This window comes from Drosophila eugracilis, unplaced genomic scaffold (genome assembly GCF_018153835.1).
Source record: "Drosophila eugracilis isolate 14026-0451.02 unplaced genomic scaffold, ASM1815383v1 contig_47, whole genome shotgun sequence".
NCBI lineage: Eukaryota > Metazoa > Arthropoda > Insecta > Diptera > Drosophilidae > Drosophila > Drosophila eugracilis.
Genome location: NW_024573338.1, coordinates 262,197 through 288,769, shown reverse-complemented (window position 1 = coordinate 288,769; position 26,573 = coordinate 262,197). Strand labels below are relative to the sequence as shown.

The 26,573-nt window shown below is 41.5% G+C and overlaps 1 protein-coding gene across 4 annotated transcripts in view; it reads left to right on the top strand.

Annotated features, from left to right (window-relative positions):
• Positions 1-26,573, top strand: part of LOC108108361 (zinc finger protein 395) — a 120,232-nt gene that overhangs the window by 44,742 nt on the left and 48,917 nt on the right. For 3 of the 4 annotated variants that reach the window (XM_017216404.2, XM_017216403.2, XM_017216406.2), the window contains exon 2: positions 13,550-13,731. In XM_017216404.2, the coding sequence (XP_017071893.2) occupies positions 13,550-13,731 (182 nt within the window). Of the gene's footprint in view, positions 1-12,022; positions 12,863-13,549; positions 13,732-26,573 lie in introns of those variants that run through there. The other variant, XM_017216405.2, reaches the window with a different exon arrangement.

The window sequence follows — 26,573 nt, the reverse complement described above, 5'->3', positions numbered from 1 at the left end:
AAATCCCCTAATTAATTTCATATTTTCCCAAAAAAAAAAAACATATTTGAATTTTCCATAAACAAAAGGCATTATAGATATAGCAGCTCTGGTCTCGAATCGAGAGAAACACACACACACGATGTCGGGACCAAAGCGTGAAATTTAAATAAATGCACTTGAGCAGCCTTTCTTCGATGTGCCGCCGGGCAAATGACCCCATTAACATTTCCACGCGTGTAGGAAAACGGGGAAAAGCCAACACACACACACATACACACATGGAAAATACAATAACAACAAGAGGAGGTAAAGAAGAAGAAGAAACTCCGCTAGGGAAACTCTCTTGGGTGCACATTCTACATTCCATATACCACGTGACTATTTTTAGGTGCAACTCGTATCCATTTCCCTCATTTGTGTTTCTTTTTTTTTTTTATATATATTTCGGCGGCTTCAACGAGTTTGAATAAATTAACAGCCTCGATTGTGGTTCTGTGTTCTCAAGTATTCGCCTTTAATTACATGCAGTTGTCTCGAAATTAAGTGCCTTCGCGGAGAGGCTCTCTAATTAGGCCGCTCGAAGCACCTGAAACCCAGTGTTAAGATATTATGCCTCCGCGACGGAGACAAAGATAAAAGGCCACTAAATGAGAGGGATGGGGGAGGAGGGGCAAGAACATATAACCAGAAGAGGATTGTAATCATCGACTGCGGTCAGAGAATGTTTGAGAGAATTCCAGGAGGGGGTGGGGAGAAGAAAAGCGGAGTGTTGAGCGGCCGAAACATGGCCGCAGATATCTTTGTGTATCTATGTGAGTCAAGTGTTTGGTTTAAGGTTCTTTCTCAGGTCAAAGGTCAATGGTAAAGGTCTTAGGTATGACAAGAAATGAGTATTGAAAAAGGAATATCTAAGGAAATATTACAAACAAAGATGGAAAATGCCAATTTAAGTAAGAAAATCTATAAAAATAGAAGGAATAAAGATAGTTTTAAGTACCTGATGTATAGGTAACTAAATATAACTACTCTTTGTATTCCTTTCTGACCATCAATGTCGTTAATCTCCGCCTGCGTCTCGCTCCACTTGCCTGCTATTTATATCTGCAGTTTTTGCCCAATTGTCAAGGCGTATCTGCAAGATAAATAGCGGAAGGCCGGGCTGAGACATGTTCGAACTAGCACTAACAGTTTGAGCAAATAAACAGCCGTAAAGCCACCTCTCTTTTGACCACAAAAACCCACACACGCACACACACATCATTAGATACTTAGATAGATGGCCATGTATCTGTACCTGTACCTGTATTTACTCGCACTGAAAACAAATATATTTCCGCATTCGAAATGCAAACGCAGCCTTCACAGCTCCCTGGATTTTATTGTTGTTGCTGTTGTTTTTTTTTTTAACATTTAACGTTAACAACTTAAGTTTGTTTTTGTTTTTAACCATTTGCAGATTTATTCTGGAATGAAAGTATTTTTTTCTGCCTGCATTCAGATTCATTCACCTGTGGAAACTTATGTTTTCTCTGGCTTGTGGCCTGTTGTTGTTTTGTTTTTAGTTTTGCCACTTGGAGAGTTGTTGGCTTTTGTTGTTTATGGCTTATTGGCTACCGTTTTGGCCATTGTTGCTGTTTGCTGTGGTATGTAACTTTGTTGCATTACTTTCACTTTTTTCGCACGGCAACAAAAGCCGGCGATTTCTTCTCCCACTTCTTCTTGGCTAAGCAAAGGCAGCAGCAAAAAAAAAACCAGCAAAAGTGGGAGCAACTTTTATGCAACAACTTAAACAATCCCAACTGCTTTATGGCGGCAATTGTTGGCAGTTTGTGGGGCCGACTTGTGCGATTTGTGGCTTACAGGTGTTTACCGGCAACCGGCAACAGCTGTTAGGCAAAACAAAAAAAAAAAGAAACAAAACCTAAGGAGTAGATTTACAATCACCAAGACTCCTGCTGTGGCAATTTAAATGCAGCATTTTCTTGCCACGCTTTATTGAACAGTTAAACAGCGTTTTAACCCACTTTTTTCCCTCCTTTCGTTGCAGGTGCGTATTGCCAAAGTCAAACGATGATTGGTTAGAAAGAAAAACCCCCTAAATACTTAGTAAGTTTTTTGGTTATCCAGCTGGCTGTGGTAAGTCAATGAAATCCGAGTAGCATCCACTTCCTTATTGACTCGAACATTCGATTGCCTTTCAATTATATAGTTGGATATAGTTTGGAGTTCGTGGGTCTGTGAGATTCCTTAATTAAACTTTAGTTTCCACCAGCCAGGCTTTAAGTTATTTCCAACAAGTGCCAGTGGACCCCACACCCCATGCCCCATGCCGCATGCCGCATGCCGCACTCATGGGCATATCATGGCAAATGGGCAACAATTTGAAAAGTTTTCAAAGCCGACAGCCGCCTGCCGACGCCTGCCGCCGCCTGCTGCCGCCTCCTTCGCATCTTGGCAATTTTCAAAGAGTGCAAATACTTCGACAAGACTAGAAGAAGAAAAAAAAGATAACAACAAATGCCAATCATTGTTTGCGTAGCTCATCAGCAGCTGTTTGCCGGGCTGCACAGGCGCAGATACCCCGGCATCCATGAGATACTTTTATTTTACTTAACTTGACTTTACTTTACTTTTTGTTTCACTGTTTGCTGGTCAGCAGCTCTATATATATATATATATCCACTTGAAAGTGTTAAAGCTAGTGTGAAGTCCGAGCTTCAGTTGAGATATAGCCAGCCATTGGGAAAGGAAACGGGTTAAGGGGCGGGAATAGAGCCGTTTTGCCGACTCACATATCTGTTTATCTGCCGGCTGTCTCTATTTATTTTCTGATGCAAAAACTTGATTATGATTTCCTGGCCTAGAGTTATTTTTAATCAAGTTATGCAAGCGTGAAACTGCCCAGCAAGTTGCGTTTCTAAAGACTTTGAAAGTTGGAATTTTAGATATTAGCTTTTAGCATAGTTGGGATTGGGGGATGGGAAAATGTATGATTTTTCAAGGATTTTTAAGGAGAAGAAAAAGGATGAAAAGTAGATGATAGAATGAGTATTTTCTTCTACTTTTCTCTTCTATTATTTTCTATATATGTTCTCAAACATTATATTGCAATAAAAATCCAACAAAAAGCAACAATTATGCAGTTTAATGAAGCTGCTTAAAATGTATAAATAGTTTGTTTTTTTATCACTTTGGCACATTTAGCGCATAAAACGGCTGAGACTCTGTTTCCTCGACTTTAGTCTCTAAGGTCTTTTTGATAGTTTTTGCTCATTTTTATATTTTTTTGCATTTGGTTTTGCGTTTTATGCTAATACCGAGACGTGCAAAAATTCGCACTTTCCAACTCGTTTGGCATGCCAAAAATTCCCATTCCCCAAATTCAAAAACCGAAAAGGCAAACTTTATTTTCTTGCATTGTGGCTTTTGGTAGTTTGCGAATTTTATAAGTTTTTTTTTTAGTTTTTTTTTTGCCAATGGAATGGCCCAAATATCAATTAAGGCCATAGACATAGCCATGTTTTCACTTTCCGTTTGGCAAGTGGGTCACAAGACGCACAAGGCATTACCAGCAGCAGCAGTAGCAGCAGTAGAAGAAAGAGAAGAAGAATGCCGGGAAAATCTTCTCAGCATATGTATTCATATGCCTCATGACCCACTTGCCGCTTGGTTGACCAAAATCATATAAACCATAAATTTGCGGCATCTAATCGCATGGCAAACAAGTTAATTTGCAACTCCGCTGCCAGCCAACTGGGACAGGCCACACCTGCAAAAGTGCAACATGGCTATATGGCAATGTGCAACATGAGTCAGTTTCAGTTTTAGTTTTTTTTGTTTTCAGATCCCGCACAGCTGCGTAAGTTTCCGGGTTATATGGCTCTAATGCTAATTCAGTGCCGAGCCCCATTGTTCCCATTGTTCTGGCCAGAGATGCAATTGCCCAGCTGGAGATAGCGGATGCAGGCGAAATGTCAAAAGTGAAGCCACATAATTATTATGTTGCATTCTGTATGCTGGCTTTTCCATCCATCTATCCACCTATCCATCCATCCAGCCATTCATCCATCCATATGAGTTGGCCAAGACTTCGGACCGCCTTGGCACAGTTCTCGTTCTTAGATTTTTTTTCCCCCCTTCGAAACACACATAATTGCACAGCCCCATGAGTTGGCCCAGATTGGGTCTCATTACTCCGCTGTTGCCACTAACTTGTATCTATATACGAGTATCTCTAGGCAGACACGATAATGACACACAAGCTATGAATTTGTCATGTCCCTGCATTACATTTGGCCTTATCAAATAGCCAATTTGGAAATCATTAAGTTTTATGACTCTCATATGCCATATTTCAATGAAAGAAAACCCCGCGAGAAGAGAAAAAAAAACAAATAATCGCGTGCTCTCTGCTACAGAAATGAAATCATAAAAAAAGAGAAATAAAAAATAAGGGGGGAAATTATGGCATTCGCTTGACTAATCGCTGCCGCAGGATAATGCAACTGGATCCCGAAAGCATCGCCAACTTCTAATTCGCCGTTTCCTGCCGCGTAATTGTGCCTTTTTCGAGCTGCGTGTTGGTTGCAAATAAAAAGACTGCAGTTATAGTTAACGGCATCTAATAGATACTTTGCCACCTTGGCTTTACCAGATGCAAACTAACAAACAACGGAGTTAGTATGGGTTTGTCTGTGTGGAAAGTGCGCAGAGCTGTAAAAAGCAGCGGAAAATTGAAAAATCAAGAACTGGCTTCTGTGTAGTGTTGAAAGTGATGGATGAATTGATTTTGAAAAAGGGGAACAAAGTGCTGCTGGCTGACTCTAAATTACTCATACGACCATTGCCCATAGATGACAACGTGGCGTATGAGTTGCAACAAGAAGGAAAAGTTCATTTCCCAGGCCCTTGCTTTTAGTATTTCGTTTCCCCACACCCTCTACACTTTCACCAACGCCCCATTGGGAAATTAATTAACCAAATACATTCTGCCATTAGTCAAAGACACACACACAGAAAATGCAACAAGCCGGGATCTTTCCACCGGTTCTAACCATCGATTCGTGTTGGCCTTTTGCCAATCGCTTAATTAAAATCTTTATTTGCCAAGCTTTCGGCCTAGAAGACGAGATATTTCCAAAGAGCCCGAGGCACAATTTCAATTTCATTGTGAAACTCCATGGCTAACGTGGCTAAGAAAGAAAAAAACTGAAAAAAAAAAAACCGAATCAAATGGAGAGCCACCCGCAAATCTTTCACCTGCTACAACTTCAACGTCTGGCCACGCCCACCTAGCCTCCAAACACAACGCCCCTTCAGCCCGCCGTGGCAAATTACCTGGGCTACAAATTGAGCGCAAACGCATAATTAATTTCCACAGTGCCAGCGCTTGGAAGTGGAGGAAAAAATGGGAAAAAATTAAGTTAATGTTTGGAAATCAGCAGGTAGCCGGCCAAAAAGACATAGACAGTCCCAGCTCAGACATAACGGTAATTGTGCGGAGGTACAACAACAGCAGTAGTGGCAGCAATAACACACAGTAGCAACCGGCATTGTATGGCATGCCCCTCGAGCACCTCCCAGCTACCACATTCGATTTTTAACCGCCCAAACAACTGAAGATCATCAATCTGGCACTTGGAATAGGGGTTGGCTTAAAGACTCAGTAAGAGCCAGGTATTAATTGGTATTAGAGATGGCTAAAGCTTTTTTTACTGATAGTAAATATGGCTAAGAAACTGCCATCTAAATGGTTGCAGGAACTTTAACTACCAAATCGATGTCTTTAAATCTAAGAGATGGTCCATAACTATAACTTTTCATGATCTTTATGATCTATGATCTTAAACTTTTCATCTCCAATTACCAATCCTATAAAGAACCCCATGCCAAGCCTTTTTCTTTGAATGGATTATCCATTAAGGGGTCTTGACAAGTCAATCGCCTAGCCTCGAGTTGCAGTCGAGTGCTCCGTCATCCGACAACGACGACGACCATCCACTTTGGCAATTAACTGTTAATGCGAATGCGTCTATGGCCTCCAGACACGCTCTCCTGGCCGAAAATGTGCGAACAACGCCATCGACTCAACATCAACACGAGTGGAATTTGAATTTTGAATTTGAGTTTGAATTTCAATTCGATTTTAGTTGGTGGATGGCGGATGGCGGAGTAGATGGAGTCGATCGAGTCAATGCCGCTGGCGTTTCTTGCCGCTGAAAGTTTCTCGCACCTGCGCAGCTTACTTGGATGACTTGCCAGCTTGTCGGCTCACCTGCCCCGCCAACCTCCCTCCCCCCGACCAACCTCTTCCTCTTCTATTTGCAACTCCAAATGCTCGACCGACTTGCGTTTCATAATACCCATGAAAGCCGAGACGTTGCTGCCTTGGTTTTTGTTTCACTTTTTTGGTTTTTTTTCTTCTTCTTTTTTGTATACTTTCACTTGCCAGTTGTTGTTGTTGTTGTTGTTGTATTTTTGTGGCCTAAACAAAGTCTATTTGGTCAGATTTGGTGGAGTGCTCGCTCGACGATCAAGAAATCAAATTCAATTTCATTGTTGCAACACCATCGTAGCAGCCACCCCTTTAAAATTACAGAAGGCGGCTTTCTAAAATGAAAAAAAAAAAACACGAGACGAGAAATGATACAAATTCGATTCGCTTTTGATTGAAATTGTGAAGCATTTAAAATTGTTTTGGGTCACAATTATATGAATGCTCTCGAAGATTTCGCTGCACTTTCGTTTTCCGCATCTATCCGCCTGCAATTACTCCGCAATTATCGTCGAGTGTTTATGTTTTCAATTTTTCCGTCTGTCTGTTGGAAAACTCAAATTGCCAGCGAAATTAACCGTTAGCCATGTTACGTACGTGCTACTTAGAAACTTTGAAAAAATAGTGAAGTTTGAAGTGCTGTTTTCCCCCCTCTTTTTTTTTGGGAAAGTCTTTTTGGAAAAACAAATAACTTAATTGAGCTTTTATTACTGCTCCTCACGTTCGAGTCTTAGTCATGTGTCAGTTTCTTCACCGCTTGTTTGCATAATGTTCACGGTGTTCAACTTGAACTAAACCCCAACCAGCGGGCGGTATTTAATATTCCAACAGCCACCCACAGTTTGGAGATCTGGGATTTACGATAGGTGATCAATGCAATGCAGAGAGGAAAATTGGGGGAGTTTATGGGGGAATTGCCGTTTTAAAAGTTAAAAATTTGGCAAAGAATGTTTTATAAATTTGAGAAACAGATGGCCATTTCTATATTTTTCAAATTTAAAACTTATTTTAAGAAAATATCTTAAAGTTCCAACCATTTCTTAGAGTTTTTTCTCGCAGTTCGCCTGCAACTTGCATCATTTTCAAACCTGACCAGGCCAATAGCCATTACGAAAGCGTGGTAAATTGAAAATTTTTGCAGGTATTTGTGGTTTTAAGATTCCGGTGATCACTCTTATATAATGACCCACAAAAAAAAAACCAATGAAAAATACAGTTTCTTTAATGACTTTTTCTGGCCGCGGCTGCGCTGGTTTTTCTATCATATATATATAAGTATTTTCTTCGAACTTCAGTCGCATCTGTGATCTAATAAAGCATAACCGAGTCTCTACCCAGTCTATTCGCCATTAGACAGCTCAAACTGTTTCGCATTATGCTCGAAATGGGTTAAGTGGCTTTCAATTTAGACACAGCGAACACAAAAAATGCGAACAATATTCAATTCCATTTGCCCTGACTTGCTGAATGAGTCAATGAGGTTGTCGGTATTGGCGCTGGAGATGGAGATTGTGGTGTTGCGACCGACCACGCCCTCGTGAACAAAAACGCTTCCGGCATATATATCGAATATTGAATCATATATATATGCTCAAATGCGATGTACGATCCAAAGACAATTTGTCATTCAATTACAATTCCTGCCATTCCGATCCGATTTTCATTTTCACTTTTCGATTTCCATTTCCATTTGCCCATTTCAAGTTGAAGCGCAATTGCAATGTGCAGTCTAAAGTTGCATGATCGGGAGACATGGTGGGTTACGTAAATACTGATATTGCCATCCCAGTGTTTAGCCTTTCCAAAGGTAAATACAAAAAAAAGAATACAAAGCCAGACGGAAGGCGAATGTTCCGTTTTCGAAACGCGTCAAATGACAATGGCAGAATTTATTATCGTTCAGCGCTCCACAGCTGACTCAGCCAGCCGTTCGATGGTCGATGGTCGATGTTCGATTGCTATATACTTTATATATATTCACAAACGATATATATATATATGTATGAGTGTTGCACTAGCATATTGCCTGTTGGAGTGTCAAAAATGCCAGGCGTTAAGCGGCTTTTGGTGCAGCAATGCAACAATGGACGCTGCCTAATCCGCAGACAATTAACCCAAATTGCGTTGCTCAAGTCAACTTGGCACGTGGGCAACTCCAGCGTATTCTTGCGAAAATTGCAGCAGTCGGGATAAACACTGAGAGAAAAGAGCGAGCAGTTTTAAAGTTGTTATCAGATTACAAGAAAGTTAAATCGAAGTAATGAAGAAGGTTTGAGGTTTAAGATGGAAAGATAGATTTGGTAGTCCGAATTTGTTATATAGTTTTCCAGTTTGACCACCTATAGGTGTACTATTTTTAGTTATACCTATCAAGCTATCAACAAATTGCATATTTAAATAGCTTATCAAGTCTTGCATTCAATGAACTTTGATAAGATTAGCTCTCATTTCTGATAATACATATCTAAGCAGCTTTCAATAGCATTTACCCCTTTTTAGTAGTTTTGAGTTTCATATAAATATTTCCAAAAATTCTTCTACTTAAATAATCACACACCTTATTAAAGTGAAAGTAAGAAACCCTTTGAAATACTTTCCAGTGCAGTTGGGATAATTGCACAAGACGACGACGTCGTCATTGGCGGCAGCTGGCAATAGCAGAGAAAAAAAAAAAAAAAAAGACAACGACTCCACTCCGAGTGGCATTTGAAAGTCTTTGACTTGCTGCAGCTAGCAGCAGCTCAAATAAAAACCGAACTCGGCCCAAGGTAATGGGCAATTAGCTGCAGCAACCTTCTGGGCCAACATTGCTATTGGGCTAGTCAAACAAATGAGGCAAGCGGAAAAACAAACTCCGGACTGGACTGCGCCTGTCATGGATACGGCAATTTGTGCTGGCCACTCGCAGATACTCGTTGATACAGATACAGATACAGATAGCCTTTAATTGGGTTTAACTGACTGTCAATGGCGGTAGCCAGCTGGCAGGGGGTGCCCACTGCTAACTGCTCGCTGTTCATTGCTCACCCCCTGGGGATGCACTTGGACATTAAGCCAAGCCAGGGGGGTGCATCATGATCATCGAGGCAATGAGCGATCAAAGTTATGGGTCAGAGATGGTTTTTCCAGCAGGGGTTCTTCAATGGAAGGTCGTAAATTAAGAAGGAAGTCGAACGTATGCGTAATGGTCTTTCATTGTCCTTCCTATGAATGGGTTTTGGAATTCAGAAAATGTGTAGTCTTCCAAGAATATTCCTATTCGAAATCTAAGTGTAATGAACCCAAGGCATTCTTTTTTTTAAGCAAATATTTGTGGAACTCCATCACTATGCAAATATTTTGCTATCCCGCAATCGATACCCCATAATTAGCCCCACTTCCGACACATAAACATTTTTTTTTTTTTTCTTAGCTACCAGACGACCAGACCCCAATACGAAATTCCGATTTGCGGTTCGATCGGTCGTCTGCCAAAAAGTTGAGCTCATTTCGACTCATTTCGCCACCGAAGGCAAAACGGAGAATATTTACGACTATCTGATGAATTCGCATGCGTCTCAGGTTTCCGGCACGCGTTCACGCATTTCAAAGTGATCAGCCAAGTGAGGATCACGAGGGGGAGGAAGTTCGACACGTTTGCCTGATAAAAGACAAAAAAGATATTAAGAGAGAGGCTGGTCGGAACGAGATTGACAAATTTTCGGCGCATGCGCGCAGGCAGACATACAGATATAAATATTCCAAAAAGTATCTGACAGATACACGTACTGCAACGTTGTTTGCCCACCCCTTTTGTGTCCCGCCCTCTGCGGTCTGGTCATCCTTATCTGCCATCCTTATCACTTATGACTCTGTCTGCGGAATTGTAATCATAATAGTCGCCGTTCGTACCCCGTAGCGGTATTCCCAGGCTGCGGGAGCGGTTTTGCCCGCTTTTGTTGTTGTTGCTTCTGCGGCGAGGTAGCAAGGCCAGAGGGTGTCCCAGATAACTGGCTATCAACCATCGGCTATCAGCAACTGTTGGTCAGCATAATCTGCACATTTCACTCTCTGACCAAATATTTTGGTTTCGCTTTAAAATTCGGAATAAAAAAAGCAGAAAAAAAACAACAACAAATTGGGGTCTTGCTCGGTTTCGTCAAGAAACCACTGCTTAATCTCCGTCTTGAAGCGAATGACAAACAAGTTTCCACTTTCACTTGAGCATGGATATGGATGGCATGGAATGGCTGGCTGAAGAAGACCTGATAACCCAGAACTGGTTGGTGGGAATGTTATATTGTTGTTGTTATTATTGTTAGGGTTCCGCGGGCCAGACCGCTGAGCAAACATATTGTTCTGTGGAATATTTGCCAGAGCTTTCCTCTGATAAGGACAGACCTTACTCAATTCAGGGAAACGGGGTCAACCAGCGGAGAGATCTTTTCACCAGAATGATCTTTATTTCTAATAATGAAGTTGGCAGAGTTCTAGATTGGAATTCGCCTGATGTAATTTCTTATGAAATGCATTTTATACATATTTTTTTATCTTTTACTCTCTTAAAAGGAATTTTAACTTTAAAAAGGTTGATTCATTTCATATGAATATCACTTTCTTACTCATTAATATTTGTTCATATTTATTTATTAATGAAAATAAATATTGAATCAAAGCTTTCATTAATGTAATGTTACCTTAATGTTGAAACATATAAATATTTTAGATTCTTAGATGATAATTTATGATTTATGAAAAATATTGCATCCTTAAAAATCCTCTTGATAGTTAACAATATTTTTTCATTTCAAAGTTTGCAATCTTAAAAGTATGTCTTTGGGTTATTAGGTTCCTAAAACTTTGAAAAAACAAAACGATTGGCAGTCAGCAGTGTTTGTTGCCCTCTATAATGATTTCTTTTTATGTGGCAGATAGAGTTTCGAGTTAGACGAGTTGGACTGTAAATTAGCCCCCCTTTCTAGCCCCCTCCCCCATTGAACTACATGTGCAAGTGCTTCATCAAGTTTTAGTATGTCCGCCATAAACACCGCATAAAGATGATGGCATTAAGTCCTAAGCCCGGCGAAAATCCCCGACCAAGTGTAAAAATCCCAGCATGGAGCTGAGCTCAAAAAGCGCAAGCCAGCAAACAGTAAACATTAAAAAGTAAGAAAAAAAAACACAGAAAACACTGACGAACTAGAGGGGAAAAAAAACAAGAAGCGCTTTCGTCATCCCGACGTCATAAACAAAAAGATATTTCTCTTAAGTCAAAGCTAATAGCTCTTAAATCTTAAATCAAAGTGAGATCGGCAAAAGAAAGGCAGGAAAATATCCAGTTTTTCGTTGCCATAAGATACGATATGAGATACCTGCGGAATAGCTCAAAGATACGTTGCGATATCACTTGTATCTTTTTGAGTTACGTTACGTAAATCCGCTCTTTTATGCGGGGGAGAGAGAGAGATAAATTGCGATAGAGAGACCGAGTGCGACGGCCGAGTGCATCTCTCGAGTGAAAGAGAGCGCGGCGGCGCAGTAAAGCAGAGATTAAGATACATAAACAAAAACGGCAAAGCATGCGAAAAGCCAGCACAAAGCAGAGAAACAAAAACAAACGTCCCGAGAAACCGGAAAATGTCCAATGCCAAATGGCAACCAGAGCGGGAGCGACAGAGACCGCAATAGTCATAGAGAGCGGCAATGAGAGCGCGCGCAGTCGCGAAAAGAGCGAGCCGAGTGCAAGAGCCGAACGAAAAGCCGAAGCACAAAGCCCGGCGATTCCGCCGCACACAGAATCATTCTTGAAAACGCGCGCGAACCTTTCGCACCAGCAGACCGCAGATACAAAGATACAAATATAAAAAAAAATTCGCAAAAAACACAGCCAGTAATTCGCAAGACCGAGTGTACGAAAATCGCAAAAGCCGAGTGGAAAACGCTTAACAGAAAAAAGTAAAGAGGAAATCCATGGGCAACCAAAAAGTGCAAGTGAAGTGAGGAACGGAGTTCTTACTTAGCCAAAAGCTTAAAATACAACAAGAAAAGAAAAACAAATTAGGAACGAGGCCTAGTGGCCCAAATTCAGCTAAAGCAAAAGAAAGCAAAGAAGATCAAGCGAAAATTTGAATAATTAAAAATAAACACGCGAAAGTGTGCGAGTGTGTGAGAGTGCGTGCGGCGTATCCGTCAGATACGCAAATCAAACAACAACAACAACAACGTAGAATTATAATAAAAAAAACCGCTGACGTATTTTCACCCGAATACAGTTATATAGCCGGCCGGCTTTTTGTGCCCAATTAACGCACATTCAACAAATTGCCCGAGGCAAAAAAATAAAAAGAGGAAAATCGAAAACAGAAATTATTACATTGTTGGCCATCGAAAATATCGAATTAAACCAAGTTTGTAGGCCGTAATAAATTGTAACAAGAAAAAGAAATATATATATATATATATACTTACCTATTCGTCTGCGGATTCGTTCTGGTGCAATATATAGTGTAATATATATATAGAGAGAAAAGTTTATAAATAAATATACAATAACTGAATGCAGATGTTTGGCATAATAAGTGTCACAATCAATTGCTGAGCGGCGAGATCTTGAAAATACGCTAAAAGGTGATTGCATAAGGATATGGCTATAATGGCAAACTGTTACCAAGTGACCTCATTCAAGGTTGTCCCCTTAATAACCCACAGATACTGCAGTTTACTTGGTTTCTCAATTAGCGCCCACGCGGAAAGTTTTTCTCCTCATTTTTTTTTTTTGTTTTTACTAACTCACCTGCTGAATGTAGAGATACTTAGATACATTTAAAAGAAGGGGCTTAAAGTGGTCTGTAATTAACCCTGAATCACTCATTATAATTTTCGTTTTTTTTTTCTCTCCTGCCCTGTGAACTATAATTTAATTGATGTTTTCACTTCTCGGAAATGAGTTACTGCACCGTTTTCGACTTTCATCGAATCAGATTTCCAGCGAACAGATACTATTATTATTATTTTTTAGAAATATTTTGCCTTGCGTGACCGTTAGGTGCAACAATGTTAGATGCAGAAGATATCCAGCAGGAGAATATGTGTTCCATTTCGCCATTTTCTCAATTAGGAATCGCTCTAAAGTGCCCACACTGGGTCATTAATTTTTTAATGGGATGCTCAATAAAGTTTGCTGTGCGCTTTAATTGTTGTTCAAGCATCGTGTGACTCACAGCTTGGCACTTAGTGACGTGATAACAAGAGACACTGACTCTGACTAAATCGAAGTTTAAAATTTTCCAACTCTCTATCTTTTGTTGCCCACAGGAACCCATTGAGCTGAAGAAGCGTCTGGAGGAAGTGCGTCTGCTGGAATCGCGACGCTCCGCCCGTCTGGCAGATCAGGATCGCGACACGGACTTTGCCAGACTCGCCGACATGAGTGGCGAACGCCGCCGAACCACCACACACAGTATTGAGGTGCCATCGCAGCTGACGGCGCAGCACAAGTGAGTACTAGCTACTATATAATTATTAATATGAAAAGTATCTAGATACATGAAAATGATATGGTAAAGAAGTTGGCTTAACTAGCACAGGAAAAGAGAGAGAGTTTCAAAGACATATCTAGTCAAAATGTATCTTTAACTTGAGTATCTGTTTTGATGTGTACCTACCTATAGGTAGGCTTACCTTACCCCACTATTTTTTTGCCGGTCTTACCCGGTTTTTCTTTCGCATTTTATTCGTTCGTTTTGGTTGTTTGTTTCTTTGACTTTGGCTTGGCTTTTGCATAAATATGCAACGATTGGCGTCTGTGGAGACTGGGCCATATCAATAATTTATAAGTGGCGACAAATTAGCGGAACCGGCCACCAAGTCACGGACATCGACCGATCCATGTATAATATCTATAATAAAATTGTGTCTCCGTCTTGTCGGCCAGCTGCGCCCTCAAACCGGCCACGCCTAGCTATTTAGCATAGACGCCGCCGCCACCGCCGCCGCTTTAACTGCACTTACATAAAGAGTTCTTCCACCACCCCCGCACGTTTTGAACCGTACTTCCCCTCTCCTGCTTTCAGCTTGGCTTTCTACAGTGTTCCTTCCATTCCGGCAAAACGACAGCTGATTGCAAAATAATTCAAATTTTCAATTACTAGCCGCTCAGACGTCGCGACGACTACGTTGAACTTAAAGACGGCGGCGTCGACATAACAAAAAAAAAAAAAAAGAAAAAAACAAAATACGAAATACTAACATTTGATTACGAAGGCAAACAGTCGCGCCGGGTGTCATAGTCTAAGTAAATTCTCTAATCAAGTGCCGGGACTTTTGTTTAGAACAAAAAAACAGTAGTTGGGATATTTCCTTTACCTAACTTAGCTGACTCATCTTTGAGTTTATTTTTCATCATAATCAGAGTGACCATGCTATAGAAAAGAAAGATGTATGGCTTAGTGTTACCTTGCAGCTGGAAATTAGGTCAGAAATAGCTTATTTTTCTTATAAATTATTCAAACTTTTTGAGTTATTCAAAAGAAACAACGAAATCAGTTTGAGGAAACTCTTGGGTATCTGTAAGTGAACTAAATACTTCAGCTTGTCTCTTGGCCCCATTAATATCTGGTATCAACTGCAGAGCATCAAGTTTCCGACTTGCAATGGGAGCGATCGTCACTCGCCACTGATGGTTGCGTATTCCATTTCAATTTCAATTGATAAGCCTCGCGCGCCGCAGTCGAAACTATTAGTCAAGTGTGCAAAAAGCAGCAACATCAGCGCTGAATGCCGGCCACGTTCTCAATTGATAATAAAAATAATAACAATAATAATCAAAATAAAGAAAGCAAAAAGATGGAAAAAAAAGAGGGAACTAAAAACTGAAAACAAAAAGCTCAGGCAGGCGGCGGCAAAATATGGTTCGTCATGTCCATGTCTAGAAGTGTGGGGTTAAGGGAGGGTGGTGGCTTCGGAGGGGGTTAAGCGGCATAGAGGGGCACTTCAATTGCGTCGCAAATGCCAGGCGACCATCCAAAGTCGAAAACAGCTGGAAAAACTAAAACTAAAGCCAGGCGGCAATGTTGCTGCTGGGGTGGCCGATGTTGCTGCTGTTCTTGCAACTGTTGCATGGACGGTTGCTATTGTAGTTTATGTTGCTGCTGCCTAAGTTGCTATTGCTTCTGCTGCAGGCAAACGAGAAACTGCAACAAAAGTCAACAACATTCGTTGCATGCCACTCTGTTGCCTTTAGTGTTTCAGTTTCATTGTGTTCCGTCGTTTTACTGTAATAAAATTCAAATAAAATTCAATTGAGTTCAGCGCGAGTCGCTGGGCCTGTTTAATTTAATTAATTACAATGCCAGAGAGCGCGCGCGTTAGTTGTTGTGGCATGTGGCATGTGGCACAGAGGCACCCTGTAGTTGTTGTGAAACTAAAAACGAAAAAAGAAGAATAATGCCGGTTGCCTTGCCGCAGTTTGAGTTAGTTTATCACAGCGCCCCCGGTTTTATTTTATTTTATTTGATTTTGTTATTGTTTCGAAACTCGCCTGCGAATGCGGAAGTATTTTTTCCCGCTCACACACAGATACGCAAATAAGCTGTAAGCACAAAGCTCTCAGCAGAGTCAAGAGTGTGTGTGTGTGTGTGTGAGTGTCTATCGTCGCCATATTCTTTATGTTTTGATATGCCCCATCTGGAGAGAGAGATAGAGAGAGCAAGGGAGACGGCACTCACACACACGTGTAATGATAACAACTCGCTCACCTTGCACGAAACCGCTCCCCAAGCTCCCCCCAGCCACGCCCCGCTGCCCGCCCACCGAGTGACACGCGCTTCTCGCGTAATGCGACGTAATATCAAAACCCACCAGTCCCCCGACTCCCCACTCCCTGCTTTATAAACCCCCCTCCGCTACGCCCACCCACCGCCACCTCACCACGCTAATCTGAATGTGATTTTCTCGCTTATGCGAGCTTCTTTCCTCATGGAATTTGGTTTTTAATGTGTTTTTTCTTAATGTTCATTAATTTACATAGTTTCGCCGGCGATCTGATAGTTTTCGTAAACAGAGCATTTTCCTTATTTGCTAATTCAGCAGGTACACAATGGTCAAAAAATATTTACCATTTCCAGATGTCTGCCACATAAAACTACTTTTAATTTGATGTAATAGTTAGAAAATGCTTAAGCTGGCTGGAAAAACTGATAGGTTTGCTAGGAAAAATACTTGCAAGGAAATCCCTATCACTTTGGGGAAGTACTCGCTAACGCTGTAATCTCGGAAAACCCCTAGCTAACAAGGAAAATCCTACGACAAATCATCATCTTTGATTCTCGAGTAGCACGTCCACAACCTTTCATTACCAGCCATTATTTTATTGGCATTGCAATTGCAGTTGACAGACAAAGAACGCATAATGATACAGCAGAAAAAAAACAACAACAACAGAGAGCAGAGAGACCATAAAAAATAATCATAAAAAAAAATTGAAACGAAGGAAAAATAAATGGAAGCGAATTAAATGCGGAAAAAAAGTGGTAATAAATATAATAAGCGCGTAATTATCGCGTAAATGTCAATTTACGCGGCGAATGCGTTGCGTCAGTGCTAATTTTTAACGCTCGAGTGGCTGGCAGACTTCATCTATAAGCATGTCTATATACATATATATATATACCTCTATATAGATGTTCAGTAGGAAAAGTGGGCCCCTTTTGAACCCCCCGCTGGGGGTTCGTTTGTCTAATGAAAGCGTGTAAGCGTCAATTGGCCAGGTTACTCAGTTATAGTTAACTCTGTTATTGTTGTTGCTGCTGTGACTGCCGCTGCTGCTGTTGTAATTGCAATGATTAACAACAGCAACCGTAGCCCCTCCCTCTTCATTTTCCAGTTGCATTCGCCTGCTCTGTTGTTTATTGCAAAAACAAACAATATGGGAAAACTGGCAGCGAGCAAAGAAAAGCAAAAGAACAGCACAAAAGCACACACACACACACAGCCCCCATCGGAGCAACAATAATAATAAAAAAAATAATTTACAAACAAGTTTACCGTTGCAAAACAAAATCAAAACAAAAACAACAAAATTAAAAACGAAAAAAAAAAAAAAAAAAAAATTGGGAACAACAATAACAAGCTGTAAATAATTATTCAACAAGTTCTACATAGATAAACGGCTAGGAATATGTCTTAAAGACAATTAACCAAATTGACTTGGGCTTTAAGTAATGTATTAGTCATGGCTAGTATTGATTTGATGGCCATTTCCAATGCAAATTGGCTGAGAAGCATTTAAGCTACCCTTTGCCACAGAATTCCAATGACGAAGGCTGCATAAACAACGTTTTCTGAGGTGACGTCAAGAAATTAGCAATAACAACGGGGGAAAGCGCACGACAAAAATCAGAAAATCAGAAAACAACAACAAGGTGAATGGGGTGAGGAAATTCAAGGGGTGGTGGGGCTAAAACAGAATTCAAATCCAAGTTGGTTGGCAGCGGCAATTAGCCGAGACTTGAAAAATATTTACCAATTTAGTTTTTTTGTTGTTGTATTTTAACTTTAGCTTTGTTTTCCACTGCTGCTGCTGGCAAGACTATGTACAAATATTATTATGAGCGACTGTTTGTCTTGCCCTCAAAAATCCGCCGAGAGCCGAGCAGAAACGCTCGCAAAAAACAGAAGAAGAAGAAGAAGAAGAAAAACGAAAAAAAAAAAATATAATACTTAATTTCAGTACAATAAAAAGTCAAGTCGAGCGCAAAAGTGGGTCAAAATTATTATTGAAGCAGAACAAAAACAAAGCCAGCAGCAAGGCAACGATAATGGCAATGCAGCAACAACAACAAAAGTACGGCGGGAAGGGTGGTTAAGGGGGGACTTCGGCGGGCGAAAGAGAACAAAATTTATAATAATTTTCTAAGCGACGGCCCCTCGACGGCAAATTATTGAAATGCATTCGCATTTCGCATTCACCCGGCCAGGAGAGACACTCCAATACCAGGGACCATATAACCTATATATATACACCATATACCTACCCCCCACTCTCCTTCCCCTTCTTTCCCTAGAATTTTCCCCGCCTAAAAACCAAGGGGTATCCATTTGCCCATGCACCGTTCCAATGAACGTAAACACAATTTCCCAATGTTCTGCACGAATAGTTTGTTTGATCGTAAAATTTTATTTCTGCATTCAAATCGCAGCGCTAAACAAAATGCAAAAGAGAGCCAAGAACGAAGGAAAAAAACTAAAATGCCATTGCATTTTGTACAGAGAAAGAAAAGAGGATGTACATCTTACAAAAATATTACCAACTTTAAGTTTCTTAAGGGCTTAACTTAACCTCGTGCTGAAGCCGTTAAGTCTCTTGTGAATTTCAATATTTTCATATTTATAAATTTTTATTAATTCTTAACTTTTCTCAGTGCCCTTTGTTTTTTCCGTTTGGGCCTGTCTTTACCCTTTGCTTTCTGCTTATGATTTGGTCAAAAAGAATGAGTTTCGTGCCAGGAAGGAATCTGAATCGATGCGGTTTGTCGAAAGGGTCATGAATTCCCTCGAAATGTGTAGGTTTTACCCTGGCCAAGTGTTGAAGGCACAACGAGGGACTCTCTTGTGGTCAATGGGGGCTATAAAACTCGACCCTATCGTAATTTGTAAACCAAATAATGCGAATTTCATGCAGTTCAACGAGACATATCCCAACTTACCATCTACGTTAGCCTCAAATCTGGCATTCAATTTTTAGTTTTGAGCTCCATTTAAAATCAAATTTTCCGACATTATTTATGCTCAAATGCATTAATAGGCTGTGCCAGAAAAATCTCCCCCACACCTTTTGTTATACAGATACAAGTCCAGAGGAGGAGGCAAAATGTGTTGACGTTGATGGGCGAAACAATCTGTTGAAAAGCACATCAAGTGGCGGATGGGAAAAAAGGGGGCCAATGGGCGCGCATATTCGTACCATTTTCGTCGGCTAGTAAATTTTTAGTTGCTCCTCTCGGCTACTGTGTTGTCCACTTTTCCAAATGGGCACACACACACACAGCTACCTAGCTGGTAAATAAATTTAAAAGGAAAAAAAAGAAAACGCAACTGCAGATCGCGACTGGGGCGCGAAAAAGCGAGCGAAACAGCAAGAACATGATCAACAGTTGCTCATAAATTAAAGTTCGCCATCGTTTGGTGTGCCGATTTTCGAATCGCAGGCAATAAAATTTAACGTGCACACACTTATGACCGAACGACCGAAAAAAAGGAGGTTGTCGGAAGGGGGCGGGCCCAACAGATCGGAGTACCCACTATATATATATATATATATATATATGTGGAGAGTACAGAGTTGAGTTTTTGCTGCACGCAACATTTGCATTGCGGCCAAAACGCAAATTTCGAAGAACAAAAATTAGATTGAATTGTTTCTGTTTTTTTTTGTTGTTGCAAAAATTGCTGGCTAAATCCAAGGAAATTTCCAAGGAGATGGTGACGGGGCAGGCGGGGCAGTGGAGGGGCATAATGACCGACCTGGTCTAGGCAATTTGATTGAGTTGTTTCCAATTGAAATGGCGAAAACGCTGCGGGTGTTGGCACTGATGTCTGACAGCAAATGACTGCGAAACTACTTCGACCGTCGTAGTCCCGAGTCCGAAGACAAAAGTCATTTGGCCAAAGCGAAAGAGCCAGGCCAAAAGCAAAAAGGCAGTCCGCAACCGCAGCGCAGCTCTGTAATTTCCAGTTACAGTTACAGATTTCTAGCCTGCCAGCTAGCCGATTCAGCAGTGATTTGGCTTATTTCGCCTGGGCCTGCGGTGGCCGGAATGGCAATTGCATTGCAGTTCCTTCAACTTCAACTTCAACTTCAACTCTCCTCACCAAGTTGCAGCCACATGCAGCGGTTCTTTGGGCCAGTGTCAATTAGAGTTTTTGGACTTAGTCTCTGGGTTTGGGTTTGGGTTTGGGTTTTGGGTTTCTGGTGTCCTGGAGCCCTGAAGCGCTGTCATTCCATTTCCATTCGGTGACCCACAAGATTCCGTCAAATTGCCGTGTCACGTTGGACTTGGCTAATTTGAATGGCCGCTCTGAGCCACGCCTTCACCTTGACTTGGCCATCAAATCGAAAAAGGTAACCAAGTGCGAGGTTAAACTGTGCTTGCTTTTCCCCCCCAATAGGTTTTTCCCATCGAGCTTTTCCTCTTTGGATAATTAAAGTGCCAGCTTGTTTTGTGTCGCGATTTGTTAATTGAATTAAATGCTGGCCAAGCGATGCGGGTCATCAAAATGCAGGAGACGACTCCACATTGATGGGGGCATTGGGACTGTCTCTTTGTGTCTCTGTCTATGTGCTGGTGCAACCCATTTAGCCAGAGTGCACTGTGCTGCAGTGGTCTCCACTTAACTGTAAAGCCAAACGCACGTACAACATGCGGCTTCGACTGGGCCAAAAACGTATGGCAGATCGATTCGCATGGTGGGGCCAATGACGAGGATTTTAATTGAAATTGACATTTGTTAATTGATTAGCAAGCCGAAAGCATCTCAACAAAAGAAAGCCATTATTCTTGCTAGCATTTAATTTACTAGTCCCACTGGATTTTATATGTTTTATTGCCTCTTAACGTGGCTTTTGTTTGGGAAGTTAACGATTAGAATTTCTAAACAGGTTGCAGGAAATATCTAAGAAATCATTTTTGTGTTAAGTTAAGATAGCAAAAATGTTGAAATTTTATTAATTTATTACAGAATTTTATTTATAGTGATGAATATCTCATTCAAAAATCATAATTTAAAAAATTATGAAGTTGGTAACTTTTTTAGCTGCTTGCTAGTCTCACAGCCCACTGTTCTTTCCTGGCCACAGTGGGCATTTCCCATGGTCTTGCGGCTGGCTGGTCAGTCAAGTACCGCTAAATTGTTGCAGCAGCAAATGCAGCCAATGCAGTCAATGCAGCAACTGCCGCAGCTACGCTTCCTGACGCTTGGCGCTCTGCATGCTAATCAGCTGGAGGCGATGCCGGCGACACTTGAGCGGCAAACAGCAGCAGCAGCGGCCCACATTTAGAGTGCTTTCCCGCCAGTGGCAGGTGTGTGTCAATCCCACTTCATCCCCTTTCCCAACCAGCCATATTCTCTGTCTAGACCAATGTCCATGGCCATGGTGACAACTGGCAGCTTGTTACGCCCTTTCGACTGTCACACGCTTATTGCTCTTGTCACTGAATGTTGGTTGTTGGTTTTCCCGCTGTTGCGTGGGTTGCCTAGCGGAAAGGAAATCCTCTCTTTCTCTCTTCGTCAGAGGCAACTTTTCAAATTGAATTTCGCCGATTTATCAATTTCGCTCAAAAATAACGAAAAAAAAAACACAAACAATAGAAAGTGGAAATGGCAATGGAAATGGCTGGCGACTGCCGACTGCCGGTAGCTACTACAACATTTGGCCATGGCTAATGACATTTTGGGCCAGGTACGATGAGTACAGTAGGTACCCGCAGGCAAGGTGCAGTGCCTGGGGGCAAAAAAAAAAAAAAAGAAATAGGCAGCCCCCAGTTGCTTCGTCGAGCCATGTCGAGCCTTCCGCTTTGTCCCCGCTAGGAAAAGCTGAAGGAAAAGCCGCTCATGTCCGCGCATTTCTAATAAGCCCACGGGGCACACCTCAGCCTGGTTCAGCTCGGTTCGTTTCAGTTCAGCCGCTCAAGTTCAAGTTGAGGCCTCCTGTCGCCGACATCGCAAATAGCCAAGGAAAATGGTAAAAAAAACAAACGCCAAATGGCTGAAACAGAATCGACATTGGCGCGGAATTAATACGATTTTTATTCATGACAAATACACTGAGATAAAATACTATAATGATAGGGGATTAAGTCAAAAAAGTAATCCTTTTCCCTTGCTAAATGATCTTATTTAGGATTTAAAATGACTTTTTATTTGGGAAGTTAGTTAGTAATCTTCTTTTTAGGACTTTCTTTTCAGTGTACAGGACAGAGACTAGAGCCATTAAAGACGAGAAAAAGAAGGGAAGGTAAGGGAAAGGGAACTGGGCCCATGGGGCGATGGCGATAGCCAATCTGCTTCGGCCGCCGGCTGGCTTCCGTTGCCGGAATGTGGTGACAATGTCTTCTTGGGCTTTTCTCCGCCTCTCTACCTTTTGGCTTAGGCTATTGGCTTTGCCTTTGGCTTTCAGCATTGGCTTTTCCTTCTTCTGGTTTGTGTTTTTTTTTTGTTGTTGCTGTTGTTGTTGCCACAGACAATTGCATTGTTGTTGCCTCCTTGGACGTTGTCGCAATGCTAGTAATTTGTGCAAATGAGCCTCTAAAAAGGCGTGGAGCCTTTAGGAAAATCAAGAGAGGTGGAGCGGTGTAACAGCGAGGGCTATCAGGGATACAAAAAAAAACCGAAATAGACAAAAAAATGTTTAAAGCGCCATTCGGCTATGTAAACGATGTGGGTCCCGCCGAAAATGAACAAGAAAGGAAAGCTGTTAAATGTTTTTCCTACCCATTTTCCAGTGCTTCGTTTTCAGATTTTTGTCATAGTTCAAATGGTTTGCCTTCTTTTTTCCATGTTTTCATGCTACTCCAGCAGTAAAATGAAATGACAATACCGTTTTGGCTTTAAATGTTAATTGAGTGGCCAAACCTTAGACTTTTAAAGCCACAGAAATCCGCACATTAAACGGCATCACATAGCCTCCCCATTCAGACTAATCAACGCGAGCACGTGCTCTATAATAGTAAATGCCAACAAAAGGCAACCAAAAACAGATAAATTATAGACGCCCAACGAAACCATAAAAAACTACGCACAAAAAGCGAACAAAACGAACAGAAGAATCAGGCATTTCAGGCTAACTATTTACTATGCCTACTCTGACGTTTTGGCGTCGTTATCTGCGAAAAAATTAGCAGAGGCCCCCGAATCAAAATAAACCGAAAGTAAACATTAGCCAGAGGGAATAAAACACGAAAAAGAAAGAATGGTAAAAAAAAACTCACGCATACGGCCATAAATGGGGTGATAAAGCGGCCGGCTAGATGAGGAGGCCGAAAAACACGCCTGCGCCATTGAGTTAGCAGCCACTTTCCCTCCCTACCTCACTTCTCGTTTGAAAAAACCCCCCAAAAATACGCACACATTTTACTGTTACGCACAGCCGCTTCTCTTTTTTTTGTTGCGATTTAATGCCGCTTATTTCACCTGCAAAAATGTCGGCGTTTTGGCTGTTTGTTTTGTTTACCCCACAAATTTCCGTCTGGTTTCGCTGGCGCTACTTGGCTTTGAGGCCACATCCCCAAAAGTCGGGCTTTTGTTTGCTTAACTCAATTTTATTGTTCGTTTCTTTTTTCGATTTTTTCTTATTTTTGCAAAAAAAAGCGAGCGCGGGAGAAGAGGCAGAAATTATGTGTGTCAGCTGCGGGCAGGGCTGAAACCTCCAAATTAACAGGGACAACAACAATCAAAAAGAGGTCGCCTTGTTTAAATAAAATAAACAAATAAAAAGCCCAACAACAGCAACAAAAGGCGAATTTAAAATGCCAAAACCATGGCATATGGGAAAAACTCCCAGAAGCGGGGGAGCAGCAGCATTGACTCACCTCACGCAATGCTAAAAAACAGAAACTAACAACAATATTGCCACCTTGAAACAACAACAGCTAAAAACAATCCCAGGCACTTGTCTGATTTTCGGCCTGTCCAAAAATAAAATCAAAATAAAAAACAAAAACACAAAATTCGTCTGGCAACGTCATGGGCAAATTATAGTATAAACTAAAAAAAAAAAAACAAATCATAAAAAACGAAACAAAAATATAGGCACAAAAATATTGAATAATAAAAATGTGTAAGCATGTGTGCGGGTATTTGATGATTTGTTTTGATTTTTTTTTTTATTTTTCTTCAGTAAATGGAAAGATTTGCTGAATATATAGCGCATACGCACTGTGGCCGTTTGAAAACTGGTTAAATTTGTGAAACCCAAACGCTTCCTGTCTGAACGTCATAAAAACCAAAGAAAGATAACCTCTAACCATCGATGGGTTTCCATTTTTTTTTCGCCCAAAACACTTGTCATTACACGATTTTCTTTTGTCCAAATTGTATTTACCTTCAGTTTTCGGTTTCTTTGCCTTTCGCTTTGGTTTTCTTTTTGGAACGAACATTTCCGCTTTTGTTGTTGCTGTTGACATTGGCTTGAATAAGCGCAGATATGTGCCATAGAATCTTGGCCCTTATCGTGCAAACTGATAAGGCTAAAAGCTCTTTCGCAGACCTCAATGAAGTTGGGGGTACAAAAACCATACAAAAAAAAAATAGAAAACAAAACCGTCCGCCTCTAATCACAGAAATCAGCCAACGACTTTGGTTCTTTTTGTTCGTTTTTTATGTTTTTTTGGGTGAGGGTGCTTTTGTATTTTGCCTGCGTATAAATTACACTTGAAAATTGTTTAGATTTTGATTGGCGATATCTGAGGGGCCATTTTTTTTTCTGCTTTTGTAAAGTCAGACCATGGAGTCGCTTTGTCTCCGATTAACTTGCGCACTTGCGCTTTCCCTGAGCAATTTTGGTGAAAGTTTCCCGACCCAGGCGGAGTAAAGCACTCAAAATCCCCAGAAAAACAAAAGCGAATCTCGAGCACGTGGCTAATTCAATAAGCTTTAATTGCAAAACAACCGAACAACAAACTGCAAACCGCACCGAAATCAAGTTGAAATGTAGCTGCAGCCAACGAATTTCATGCAATTTTCAACTAATTTCCCCGCCACATGCAAACAACCGACTGACTCTCTGGGCATATCATATCGCATCTCTTACTTCCTGACACTGCAATGTAATTTTGCTTTCAACACCTCTTTTCTTTTCCAACTTGCTGCGACTACGACTACTCGCCTGCTCGACTGTTCGGCTCCACGACTGTTGACTGTTGATTGCGGCCAGCAAACGTGGTCAAATAATGGGCCAACACACAGAGCAAAGAGTGCAGAAAAAGGAGCTAAAAGCCAGCATTTCCCAGGCTCAAAAGCCAAAAGTCTGGCCCCGAAAAATCGGGCGCGAATATATCGCATTTCAATCACGCGCTCTGGGGCAATTTACGTGCGGCCACGCAGCAGCCGCAACAGCGAGTAGGCCGAAAAGAGCTGGTCAAAAGGCAGCATCAACAATGCAACATCAACATTGCAACTGGCAACTTGCAACTTGCAACTGCCGCATGCAGTTTATTAAAGTTTTTCCAGCTCAGCGCAATGGGGCGGAAAGCAAACGGGCTAACGGTACGGATTGTGCGCATTAAATGGCCACATCGTGATGGCCAGGCCAAAAGCCCCCTTGTTTCTTTTCCATCAGGCACGCGCCTTTTGCCGGCCGGCAAGCTTACAAACCAAAAAAAAAAAGAAAACGGAACGGAAAGACTTTGGAAAAACAGCACTGATTCTCCACGGCTCTAGGAAATGCGCGATTTATGCGCGAATTTACTTTTATGCGATTAGCAACGATCTGCGGCAGAAATTTATCGTTGAGTTTAGTAAATTTAATTGGGACGGAAATCCAGGCAAAAGGTGCTAGTGCCAGTGCTAGTGCTAGGCTATTGCCGTAGCTAGTTGGGCATTAGACAAAAGGCTAAAACCAGGTAGCCAGGTAATAAAGTTTTACGACTGAGGAAAGGAGCCTGCATTCGGCTAAGTGCAGTCTTGGCCACGAAATGCCCGAGGCTTTTGCTGTTGCTGCTGATGCTGATGCTGCTGCAGTTGCCGTTGTTGCAGCACAATGGAGATGGCTGAAATGCGCCGGCACGAGTTGTGTTTTGTGTGCATTTGGCCGAAAGCAGATGGCCGGAAGATAACAGAGATGGGCACCAAAGGGAGTTGTGGTTCTTCTTGGGATGCTCTACCAACAAATAAGCCGCTTAACTCTAAGCATCAATAATTGCTCGCTGCACTAGCTGCTCTCCACTCTTCTTCCACACCAACCATTTCGAAGCATAAAACACTCCAAAGAAACCGGCACCTGCCATACCCCGAAAAGCTTAATTCTGGCACGCAGCAAGTGTTGGTTGCAATCCCTTTTTCGGTCTTGGCCATGGTCATGACGACGTCTCAATAGCTGGCATTTGGCTCAATGATTGGAGAAGAGGTGTGGTGGAGTGAGGTTAGCAGCAGCACTCTGGTTGATTATGATGGCGATGGGGTATTATGCCAAATCAGTTTTTCCGTTTCAAATGTTTTGAATTTATGACAGTGTCGCGTCTTTATGGTCATGCCACCACCCGTCCGCCTCCCACTCACCAATCATTGGATGCATTTAAGGACCTAGCCATTGTCGCCGGCTGCCTTTGTTCAGAAATTTATTTGA